This window comes from Uloborus diversus, chromosome 4 (genome assembly GCF_026930045.1).
Source record: "Uloborus diversus isolate 005 chromosome 4, Udiv.v.3.1, whole genome shotgun sequence".
In the NCBI taxonomy this organism is placed as follows: Eukaryota; Metazoa; Arthropoda; class Arachnida; order Araneae; family Uloboridae; genus Uloborus; species Uloborus diversus.
In genome coordinates, this window is record NC_072734.1 from 143,012,421 (window position 1) to 143,024,670 (window position 12,250).

General features: G+C 33.4%; 1 protein-coding gene across 1 annotated transcript; it reads right to left on the reverse strand.

Annotated features, from left to right (window-relative positions):
* Nucleotides 1-2,948: 2,948 nt before the first annotated feature.
* On the reverse strand, nt 2,949-9,449 carry LOC129220885 (cytochrome P450 1A1-like). Its single transcript, XM_054855319.1, has 5 exons — nt 9,386-9,449; nt 7,740-8,003; nt 7,041-7,214; nt 5,753-5,785; nt 2,949-4,649 (listed from the first exon to the last, which is right to left on the reverse strand). Exons 1-5 carry the CDS (start codon nt 9,447-9,449, stop codon nt 4,459-4,461), a joined length of 726 nt encoding a protein of 241 aa, XP_054711294.1. The 3' UTR covers nt 2,949-4,458.
* Nucleotides 9,450-12,250: the final 2,801 nt, after the last annotated feature.

A 12,250-nucleotide genomic window follows, 5' to 3' on the forward strand; every position in this document is an offset into this window, starting at 1 on the left:
CCCAAAAAAAAATCGGCCTAAATTTCCATTTTGTTCGCTCCCGAATGAATATTGAGTTTTTTTTTTTTTCACGTAGATATGTGCCTAAGAACGTATAGACCCCCGAAACATCCATTTTGACGATCCCCGAATTAATTACAACGAATTTTCTACTGACGTCTGTATATACGTATGTATGTGCGTATGTATCTCGCATAAACTCAAAAACAGTATGTCCTAGAAAGTTGAAATTTGGTACGTAGACACCTAGTGAGTTCTAGTTGTGCACCTCCCCTTTTGTTTCCATTCGGATGTTTCAAACGGTGTCTTTTACACCTTTTTTGGGGGAAATCATTGTTAATTTCAGTGCAAACTCAAGTGGTGTTATAATTTAGCAAACTAGCTAGGCGATATATGGCCAAGTTTTTTCGCCAACTTGGCGACAAATTTGTCGGTTTTTTAATTTAATTCTTTTTTACTTTTTTTTACAAAAAAGGAAGTATTATATTCGCGAAAAAATTTTCACTCAAAAAAAGGCCTTATTTTCCACTTTGCTCACCCCCAAATGAATGTTGAGTTTTTTTTTTCGACCCGACCACACGTACATATGTACCTAAGAATGTATAGACGCCCAAAATATCCGTTTTGACGTTTCTCGAGTTAATTACAACGAGTTTTCTCGTGACTCTCTGTATGTACGGATGTGCGTATGTATGTCGCATAACTCAAGAACGTTAACATAGAAAGTTGAAATTTGGCACTTAGACTCCTAGTCGGGTCTAGTTGTGCACCTCCCTTTTTGGTTGCCTTCGGGTATTTCTAAAGGGGTCTTTTGCACCTTTTTGGAGGGAAATCATTGTTAATTTCGATGCAAACTCAAGTGGTGTTATAATTTGGCAGTCACTATGCGATATATCGCCAGTCTTTTTATTGCCAACTTGGCGACAAATTTGGCGGATTTTTTTTTTAAAATCTGGTTTCAATTTAGTCATTGTTGGTGATATTTAAAGAGTTAACTATTGGATCACATTAAAAGTGCAATAATGAGGAAATAACATTAAATTGGTGTAAAAGGAAGTCATGTAATGCACACATCAGCTTGTTTTTTTTCAGTCTGGGACTTATTTTGGCCACTATTGGAGATATTTAGAGAGTAGACCATTGAATCACATTAAAATGTCCAATATTAGGAAAATTAATCTGTATAAAACGTTTTTTTTGCTTCAGTTCGCAACAAACTTGGGGTAAAAATATTTAAAGTGTTTCTTTGCTTATTCCAAGCCACTATTATCATTAAATTAGTGTAAAAGGAAGTCATAGCTCGTTAATTCTACCATCTTGTGCAGAGCACATGAACGAAATTAAACCACGTCCCCACACTCCACGTTGTTTGTTATGCACAGTTTTCTTAAGAATACATATTTTATTCGAACTCAATTCATTTGTTCGTTTAAAATCTATTGGGACTGTACTTTATTTTAGGGTAAAAGCGACGTATTTTGTTCCACTTTACCTTTTTGGCATTCGAATTGCACGTATTACGATCAATTAATCCAAAAAAAAAAAAAATTACGCTACCAACTAAGTCTGTACATGGTTTTTAAGCTTAAATACATGAAACACAAATTGTTTTTCACAAAAAAAAAAAAAAAAAAAAAAATGTACTTTTACAAGAATTGAAAATTGTTGTCTATCTTTCGTCCCTGCTATAATACGCCCTATAAAAGAGGTAATAATGAATTTAAAATCTAGTAATAAGAATAAGCACAGATAGGAAATTGCACGAGAGAATACATCGCAAATTGTGCATTTTTAAAAATAAGTACTTGATTAACAAATGTAAGATTGATTTTTCAAGCCTCCAAACAAGCGGCACAAAAGGATATTTTTTTCCTTCTTCGCCCCGGAGCACATTTTGTGTTTGCCACAAGGCGCATTGAGGGCAACGTATTTATATTTCTCCATGTTTGTCTGCATAAAAACTTTTTTGGCAAATAAGATTCTCTGCATCAATGTCTCTCCAATCTTGGTAGGGGACGAAAGTAGGAATATCATATTTGCCAATATGGTAACTTCCTACTCTAGGTGAAGGGAACCTAACACAGCAAAGCACTCAGATTATTCAGTTTACAGCATACTCTAAACATGTGTGTAAAATACAACTAAATAAACACATTCTTACAGAGCATAAAATGCATTTACAAATAGTATTACTATGATTCAAGTTCAAAAATCAGAATAAGTACTTCCAATCGGCAACGCAGCGGATTAGACTCGTGAAACTTCCACAAATGAATAATGTTCTCAACCGTATCCGGAAAAAATATCATCGATGGCGACACCTAGTGTTAGACCAGAGAAACTTAGGGGAACGAAATTGGACGCGGGGATGAAATACGGCTACTTTACCCCACTATATTGTATTACTATCTTTAGAATCGTATTTGGTAAAAAGTTAGTTTTAATTTACCGTAGTTATGCTACAAAACTTGTGTAAAATGTGTTCCCCAAAAATTTCGTGTTTATAATGATGACTTATAGTAGCTAATACTGCCATGGGCAAGTAAACGGCAGTATCATAAAATGAATTTTCGAGATATTTGAAGAAACGTGTTTTAAAATTTAATACTAACAATTAAAAAATGATGGAGTCAGATGTTTTTTTCGCGGTTTTTTTCAGCGGAAACCAAAAAAGCCAGCTTCTACAAGGAAACTAACGTACAATAGGTGAGAAGAATGCAACAAATGAAACATAAAAAATGAATAATTACTGCTCTTTACGTGCCACGGCTAAATGATGCCAGTTATTATGTCTGATAATAAACAATATTTCTTTGTAGCGTCTAAAAGTCCAGAATTGAAAGAACAATTGACATTCACTATACCAATGACAATGCAGGAACTATCTTTTGTAGAAAGTTCAATTAAAGATATTAAAGTATACAGAAATTAGAGAAGCAATTGAAAATCTTTATTGATACATCATAGTTATACATTTACATAGATTTGTGTGTATGTCCATGTATGTATGTATATGCGTTACGAATCAATCCCCCTCTTGCTACTCTTGTGTAAAATAAGACAACCACAAAAAGAAAGAAATAAAAAGAAAAAATTGGTGGGTGCATCGGTCTCTTTATATCGAGTCTCCTGCTAGGAACATTACAATTTATAATCAGCAAACAATTATATCTAACTTTTAAATGCTATCTGAGCGATTGGAATTTGTTCATGATACATGAATCTTTAATATTCAAGGCAAAGCACAATGATAAAAAATAATCTATTTAGACTTCAAAAGAGCAACTTTACTTTTTGAATCTTTTTGTAATTCATCTTTAAAAGCAGTTTATAGTTTGTATTCTTAATTTCTTCCTTCATAATATTGATTGCTTTGGGAACTGAGAGGCTTTAAAATTCCGAATGATTATTGCTAAGAGTTTTAGGGCTTGTTTCTGGGTCTTTCTTCCAGCGATTGATAAAGACACAAAGTTCAGTTTTCGGCACTTAAACTACAGTGCCGGTCAAATTATTAGACTAAGACTTTTTTAAAAGCAAATTCTTTATTGATTACATAACTATAGTCATATTAACGAACAGTGAAATAATTATCTTATATTTAGTATGCATTCCCTTGTTCTTGATGAGCATTTTAAGTCTTTTTGGCATACTTTTCACAAGGTTTCCACCATTTCTTAACAGCTTTTAAAAAATGAGGTAAAAAATTGTTTATACTCACTATTATATATACTCACATACACATGCTCACTAATTACCTAAAACTAACTTTAAATATAACAGAACACGCTTATAAAAAAAAACTAGTGAACTGTTTAAGCTGATTGAGGTTATGTTCCTGGTAGGAAGATAAACAAAGAACATAAACAAAGCAGACAGTGCTGCCACCTGCAAACATTAAATTATGCTAAAATAAGGTAATAGTTAGTGTACAGTAAATAGTATTTTAGTACAAATAGTGTACAAAAAAAAACACCTCTTTAGTCTAATAATTTGGCCTGCACAGTAATCCACGCATAATGCTAAAACAGATGTATGCACTTCAAAAGACTGCTTCTTGCGAAATTCAGAAACACGGACACTCAGTTACTTCTTGGGAAAGAGGAATTTCACATCTCACGCACGCTCAGTTATTTTGTGGGAAAGAGCTATTTCACATCGCATTCAGTTACTTCATGGAAAAGGGCTATTTCACATCGCACTCAGTTATTTCGTGGAAAAGGGCTATTTCACATCGCAGTCAGTTACTTCATGAAAAAGGGCTATTTCACATCTCACGCACACTCAGTTACTTCGTGGGAAAGAGCTATTTTGCATCTCAAAATTACTTCTGGTGAAAGAGGTATTTCACTTCTCACAAATACTCAGTTACCTCTTGGGAAAGAATTATTTCACATCTCACAAACACTTAGTTACTTCTTATCAAAGAGGCGTTTCGCATCTCACAGACTCAGTTATTTCTTAGGAAAGATCTATTTCACATCCCTCTTTTCTTGAATTGACGAGTATGTAAGTGTGCCCAGGTGTTAAAGAGACGGAGTCGTTGTCAGCTGGTTCGCTTGGTTTAGATAGCTTGAATTTCTGGGCGATACTTGTGAGGAAAAGGAACGCTTGAGTGGTTGTAAATGTTTCTCCAATGCAAGCTCTTTTCCCTGCAAAAAATATGAAATATATATGATGATAATCTAATTAGCTCAGTGACACTAAAACATTTATACATGTTCCACATTGTTTCTCTGAAACGCAAGATTTATTTTAAAGGTTTTAAGCCGCATTTTCTAATACATTTAACAATGTTTAACTGTTTCAAATACTACCGTTTTCGCTGAAAATATGTTTTGCTATTTTAGAGTGATCGAAAGTTGATATAAAGACTTTTGACATGATGACATTAAATCATTCTAAAAATGACCCTCTGGAATCGAAAAATGAGAGCAATAAAAGGCTATTTTTTGCTTTGGAAAAATAGCGTCTCTCGCTAAATTATGAAGTATAAGTACTACAATGAATTTTGAAAATGAAAATGAGTTAGAGAGACTTCTGCATAGTTTTTTTCCATTTTATAGGCAACATATCGAAAGATTCTGGCAAATGCGGAGGATTATTTAACTTTTCGATTGCAAAATCATGTAGAGTATCCTTTAAATAAACTCATGTTTAAGGAATCCAAAAAACACTTCTTAAAAATCTTGCAATTGTGCTAATTAATTCCGCTTGCAGGGTTGGTAAGCATACCTACCCAATGATTGAGTTCGCTTAACGTGATAATGGATAGGAATACTTAAAAAAAAAAAAAAAAAAAAAAAAAAAAACAGAAATTTTCAACTAAAAACACTTTTTTTTAATGAGTTAGAAGTTACTTTAATTTCAAAGAATAAATCCTTGAAAAACTGAGCTATGCCGAGCGAAAAATAATGCTACTGAACCAAATGAATACAAAATAAAAAAAAATATTGAACAAAATACTGCCTGTTTAAATTTATAGCCGCTGTATACCTGATCAAATAGTTAAATCTTCAGGAAAACTAAATTCTGCGCTTCATTAAATTAGCCACGTCTATGCCAAATGATCCCATACCTAACAACATGAACTAGCCCCATACCCCACCGTTATTCCTAAAAGAAGATTGCTGCCACTCTATCCGAAATATCATATCATAATACATGGTATCACAGTAAACCACTCTTCGAAAAAGCACCATCAGTAGCGTATCAATATAATCTACGGATTACGAAAAAAGAAGAAAAACCTCACCAGTCAGCCAAACGTTGAAGAGTCCTTCTTGTTCTAAATTATAAATTGGAAAATTAGTTTTCTAATTTAGGACAGGAATTATTAATTAGAAAAAATTATAATATTTACTAATTAAAAAAAGATGTTTTCTAATGCTTTTAATCAGAGTGAAATTTCCCAGTATTTCACAATTTTATATGCAGTCTCCAGTAGTTATAGTTGGGGTAAACCTAGTCTGGCAGCATTGTGAAGGCTACGCAGGTTTGATCACAGCATTACGCTGCTGCTAGGTTAGGCTTGCCCCAACTGGACGACAACGCCCAGCTCCACGGCAGCAGGACACATACGCTAACTAAGCTTTAAGCCAACTAACCGTAGGCTCACCATCACAAAATTGACCATCGTTTCTATTAATCCTTTTGCTGGCAAGGTAACAAACACGCCAAGTCAAACTCTACAGAACATCCCGCGACCCCCCCCCCCCGGTGACTTAAAAGTTATTTATTTTCCATTATTTTTCTCATCAATATAGCTAATAGGATGCAATTTGTCTTGTCAATAAAGTTATTTTAATATAGTTAATTGGTTCGTGCAATATTGCATTTTCTACTCAACTGGGAGACGTTGATTTGATGACCTACTTTCGACCCCACAATGATTTGCTTATCTATTTTGCTTATAAAAGCTAATATTTTGACTTCTCTATACACTTCAGATTTGATCATCTGTAGTTTTTCAGATGGTGATTACATTGTCTAAAATACGATTTATAACAATTCCAAAGACCCTAAGTAAATAAGAAATTCATTGGACGGCATCTTCGTTATTTGTCCGTAATTGTTTGTTTGTTTTTTCCCTATATTTGGTTTAGTTTGTCAATGACATCATATCTTCAATTATGGATAAAAAAAATTGCCAATCTCTAAATCATCAGAAAATTTCATTCGTAACTTTTTTGTCCATTTCCGAGATTTACCCGGTTTGTCTCAAAGGATGCGGGATCTAGGTGCATGAAAAATAAGTGACACCAATTGAGCAGAAATCAGAATTCTCTAACACCTTTGCAACTGTTCCATAAACAAATTGTAGCTGCTTCTATGCAGTTGCTTTATTCGCACTAATTTCGCATTTCGACTTTTTTGTTAACCTACTCTTTGTTGGTAATATTAATGAGCTTTGAAAAATGTCATTTTAAGTAAACTAAATTATGAATGAATAGTTAGCGTAAGGTAATGACATTGTATCTCTTTTGTTATTAACTGAAACGGACGTAATATTTTTAAAGAAACAGTTCAAAGGGTAGACTTACCAACACCAAACAAAACAGGAAGCTCTGCTCTTGGTTTATTTGGAGTTGCTAGAAATCTGGAGGGATTGAAAGCATCCGGCTCATCATAAGTTTCTGGATCGTGGTTAGCAGCCCAATAATTTGGTAAAGTGACAGCTCCTTTCGGGATTCTATGTCCTCGGATAGTCGTTTCAGCTGTAAAAATATATAATGGCTGTAGAAATGAATAGTTGTAAATGTTCACAAATTGTTTCAACATTTTTGAATCTTTTAGAAGGAAATCAGATAATATTTGTTTTGAGACAACTGATTTGATATCGTTTTAAAATTCAGTGTTTGTCTTTCTTTCTTTTTGAAAAGAAAAAAATCCAATTGCATCCTAATTTAAATCTACATTACTTTTTATAAGACAATTAGCAAAGAGATTGAAATGAGCTGCAATCAGTTGCTGAAACGAATACATACACATGGTAAATTAGTTAAGTTATTTTTGTCATTCATACGCAAGGCAGAACCTTAAGATAGAAATAAACTTTAAAAACCGGTCGAATGAAGGCAACATTTTTTTTAGTTTCTCTTTTTTTTAGACTGTATCACAAACCCACAAATTTTACTCCATCGTGTGTGTGTTGGAGCAAAAATTTTTCTAAAAAAATAATCGTATGAACTTTTTTGTCACTAAGCTATAAAATGTTTTAAACATGAAATGCATTTACTCACTTGTACATTCAACGCTCGGCAACATAGGGGTAAAATCTGATTTTCTTATAACTTCATTCATGAAGGCGTTGGTATAAGGTAGTTTATTTTTGTCGTCCATCGTTGGTTGTCGATCGGGTCCAATGACATCGATGATTTCTTCGTGAACCTTTTCCTGTTCTTCTGGGTATTCAACGAGACCTTGGAGAAAGATGTTAACATACGCTGCTACGCTGAGGATACCATCTCCAACAAGTTGTAACAGAGTACAAGCTAAAACATCATCTATAAAAAAAAACTCAAAACTATCACATAACCTATATATTTGTTTTTTTAACAACTTTAAAGCATTTATTTAGCAGTAAAACATTTGTCTGCATCTTTGTAACACGTTGTTTAAACATTTGAACCTGATTTTACGATGTCCTAACTGTAATGCACATGTCCTGATAGTGACCACATGCAACCGTGCGACACTAGGGACTTTCGGCTCCTTTCCCTACGTCACGTTCTACACTAATGCTTAACTACCAAACGTGGAGTCGAAAATTTAGTTTCGATCATAGTCTCTTGAAAAGTATACTTTTACAACGTTTTTTGAAGCTTAGATACGTCATCTTACTCCACCTTTCCCAAATAGTGAAAATATTGCCCTTCATTTATTCTGAGGAAAATAAGGCAAGGCGTAATAAGCACTAATGGTCGTTGAAGACACAATATATTTGTGTCGCTAAATGTATGAAGCACCAAAAATACTAATATTCAGCTACCATATTAGTCTAAATATTTTTGTTAAGCATAATAATCTGTACATAGTATACCTTCAAAATAAGAGTAATGTATTTTAAAAATATCCTTAGTACTATAAAGCGTTATTTCACTTATCGCCTAAGTAAAATAAGGAATGAAACAAAATTATTCATAGTATATTAAGCCCACATGCTTCTGCTTGTACTGAAGTTAATCACTACTAAAAATACTTTAATATTCAAAATTCTTATTACTCTTTCAGTGGTACTGATGTATCGATCGTGTTTTATGCTTACATAACTTTGAAATATTTTTGTTTGCTTATGATATACACTATGTAATGTTTAAAAATAATAATGATTTAGTACACAAGTTTTACTTGTCTACATGGAAAACACCGACTGGCCGGTTATGACATCCACAGACTGCAGTTTCTTTCAATGGTAAATCTGCAGTTTGTGGATAACATAACCGGGCAGCATATAAACAACCTTTACGTTGCTAGAGAACATGTAAAATTTGGAGACTGCTGATTGGCTATCCCACAAATACGTCATCTACTTCCTTTATAGCTTGTTTTGCATGCTTTTATCATTGCTTTATAACGAAGCAAGATTTTCTAGACATTATTCGAAGGGGGAACTAATTCAGAACTTCAAGCCTGAATTCAGAATTTTTGAAGAACGAAATCTGTTCATACGCCATTAATGTGAAAAAAACTTGGCCGATGCATTTACATCGGTTGGTCAATCAATAGTCTCAAAATTACTACGAGGTCTCTAGCCGAGTAAAGGTTATTTATACGCAAACGGGCAGTTAGCATTTTTCACGCCGTTCTGCTTTAGCCCTGGCTTTAGGGCGGTAACTTACTCGTCGAAACTTGTCTGTTAATAGGGATTGAATATTTTAGTCCTTACTTGTAAAATGCTTTGCTATAGGATCTCTCTTTTGAATTCTCGTTTTCCGTTCTTTAATGTACATGTCGATAAGGTCCCTGATATTGTTTTCATCATATCGAAATTCGTGTTGGGCAATATTTTTGTGCAGAACATCCAGCATTTTCTGTCGATAAATTTTAGATTGATTATATCCACCAAGAAAGGGAAAGAATAGTTTCCTGAAAATAATTTTAAATAAATAAATAAGCAAAAACAAATAAGTAAATGAATATAAAATAATAGTAAAAGATTCTGGGCTGTTGTGTCGGGGTCTGGGTGCAGTAATTCCAAACGTTTTGACCGTATATGCGGCGGTAATTTTCAGTGGCAATGTGGACGAAGCTTCTAGGGAAGTGATTTCTTAGCAACTGAAGCAAGTGCCGAAGTGTTGTCAGTATTTATGAGGGAAAAGCTAGAGCCTAGCTCTTCCCTCATTAATACTGACAACACTTCTAGCTCTTCGAGCATAACTATAATAAGCATAACTATTGACTATAATGACTCCAAACCCTTGACATAAGCCTCATTCCTATCTATTACTCACTTAATAACTATAGATAACTCTATTGCTCACTTTGCTACTTTTCCGAAGAGGAAAAGTTTGGTGGACGATAATGTCTCCAAAATTTTGCCATAAGCTTCATTCAGATCCCTTATTTCATCATCGGTGACTCCTTCATGTCCAAAGACTGTGTCACGCATAATTTTGGAACACCTGTCAAGCATGATGTTTGTCATGTCTACGGGATTTCCCTGGGAAGTAGCAAGATCCTCGTAGGTGGCATTGAGACATTCGTGATAAGCTTCGCTGGAAGTTGTGCCACAATCTTTAAACGCCTGAAGGAAGAACCGTCTCATAATTTTCCACTCCTCACCATTCAAAGAAACGATTCCTAGAACAGTGAATGGAAATGCTTATTATTCTTTTAATTGGAACACTTGTAAATTAAGTGTTAGTTTTTTTTTAAAACTTTTATAAAAAAATGACTTTATTGCTGTTAAAAAAAATCTTGTTCCTCCACTGCTTTGGAAGTGCCTAAAAGGACTGCTAAATGAACTCGAAATCAAATTGAAATCGATACCGTCCAACTTTATCGATATAAGATACCGATTTAATAACATCATTATCGATGCAATATGTATATCTAGCATGTATCTATAGAATGCATGTTATAATGTCACCGAGTCGGATCACATTTTTCATTTCTACCGGCGCAGAATGTATTTTTTAAGGTTTATTGGAGTAAGGTGAAGTCATAAGTACACTGTAAAAAATCTCGGAAAGCTCTCTGAATATACAAAAAAGCTTTCCGTAATAAACAGATTCGTACGCCCTCAGCAGTTTTCTGCTCTTATCAAATACCTTTCCCGTTTAACAAGAAAGTAAGAGTCGACGCCTGCGCAGCTCACACGGCAATTTTATAGTCCAGCACCAAATCCAAACTGAAACTCGTGAAAGCACGCAATGAAAACCAAGAATCTTATTGCGCAAGAAAAAAAATCGGTAATTTTTTTTTTGTCTCAGAGAAAAATTCTTTGGAATAAACAAAATCCTCCTGTCAAATGCATTTTTCTGATCTAAAGCATTAAGTTGTTCTTCTCTCAAGAAAAGCAAGAGGAAGTGATGACTCATGTGCGAAGTAACACTCATCAAGGCCATTAGTAGAAGTTTTGTTCCTCGCATGAATTCACTGAAGATAATTTTAAAGTCTTATATTTTCTTGCTAATGTATCGTCATGAGATTGAATTTGAAGCTATGTCACTTATTTTTAGGTACGAAGTGCAACTTCTCGACGCATGCTCGCGGAAGGAGTACAAAGTGAAATTAAAAACCAAATAACTGCCGAGAGGACGCCATGTAAATTCGTTTCGTCGCATAACTTGTGTAGGTAATTTACTTTTTTCTTGGATACTTTTCTTCTTTCTACCAAATGGGTAATTTTTGTAGGCAGAATTTTATTCTGTCATAAAAATCACCTTTTTGGTGACCAAAGCCTGCAAAAGACCACCACCAACGAATAGGTAAGTCGCTTTGCAACTCCATTACTTTAAAGTGATTTAGTTCATATAAATCTCGTTAAAAAAAACTATTTTCCTCAGTATCATTTTTTCGTTGTGAACTATTACAATTTGAAAATATTTTACATTACATAGAACACATATTTTAAGTGCAAGTGCGTCTAGTTTTATTCTGTAAAATTTATGACTTGAAGATTATAAAATACTTTAAATAAGTGTCATTCTGTACTTTGTTTTTATGTATCAATCTCAGTTAATACTTGGCTGAACATTTATGTATCAAGCATTATGAATTAAATGTTATAATATGCAAATTGTCAGGTTTGATAGTTCGTCTTTAAGGTTGCATGCTTTCATTCTCTTGTAAACAGTGTAGCTAGATTGTATGAAGTAAAAAAAGAAAAAAAAACTGTCTCTTGTAATTAGGAACATAGTGCTTCAGTATTATCTAAATGACGATATCTCTTTAAATATTTGCATTAGCGAAACGCTTTAAATTAGTTAAATGTGTATTAATTTCCTTAACAAATAGATTCATATATGTATTTAAAAGTGTCTTCATTTTTTTCGTTTTACGAGCCTCAATTTTATTTAAAAAAAAAAAAAAAAAAAAAAAAAAAAAAAAAAAGATTTAATAAAATAAATAATTTTGTATTTTCACACCATATCAAAGTATTTGACTTATAATTTATATGATACTTTGATTTATAATGTATATGATACTTTGATTTATAATTTATATTATACATGAAATATTATTTATCTCAGCAGAGCTTCATTAGTACGATTTATTTCAGTTGCAATGTACCTGCCCTTAAGGGAAA

What these genes read in the sequence shown, in the direction of transcription:
- LOC129220885 (XM_054855319.1), bottom strand. Translation starts at nt 9,449, where the DNA reads ATGTACATTAAAGAACGGAAAACGAGAATTCAAAAGAGAGATCCTATA. An exon ending in TATAGCAAAGCATTTTACAA is followed by an intron (nt 8,004 to 9,385) that starts GTAAGGACTAAA and finishes TTTTTTTTATAG; the next exon opens with ATGATGTTTTAGCTTGTACT. An exon ending in TCCTGTTTTGTTTGGTGTTG is followed by an intron (nt 5,786 to 7,040) that starts GTAAGTCTACCC and finishes TTTATAATTTAG; the next exon opens with AACAAGAAGGACTCTTCAAC.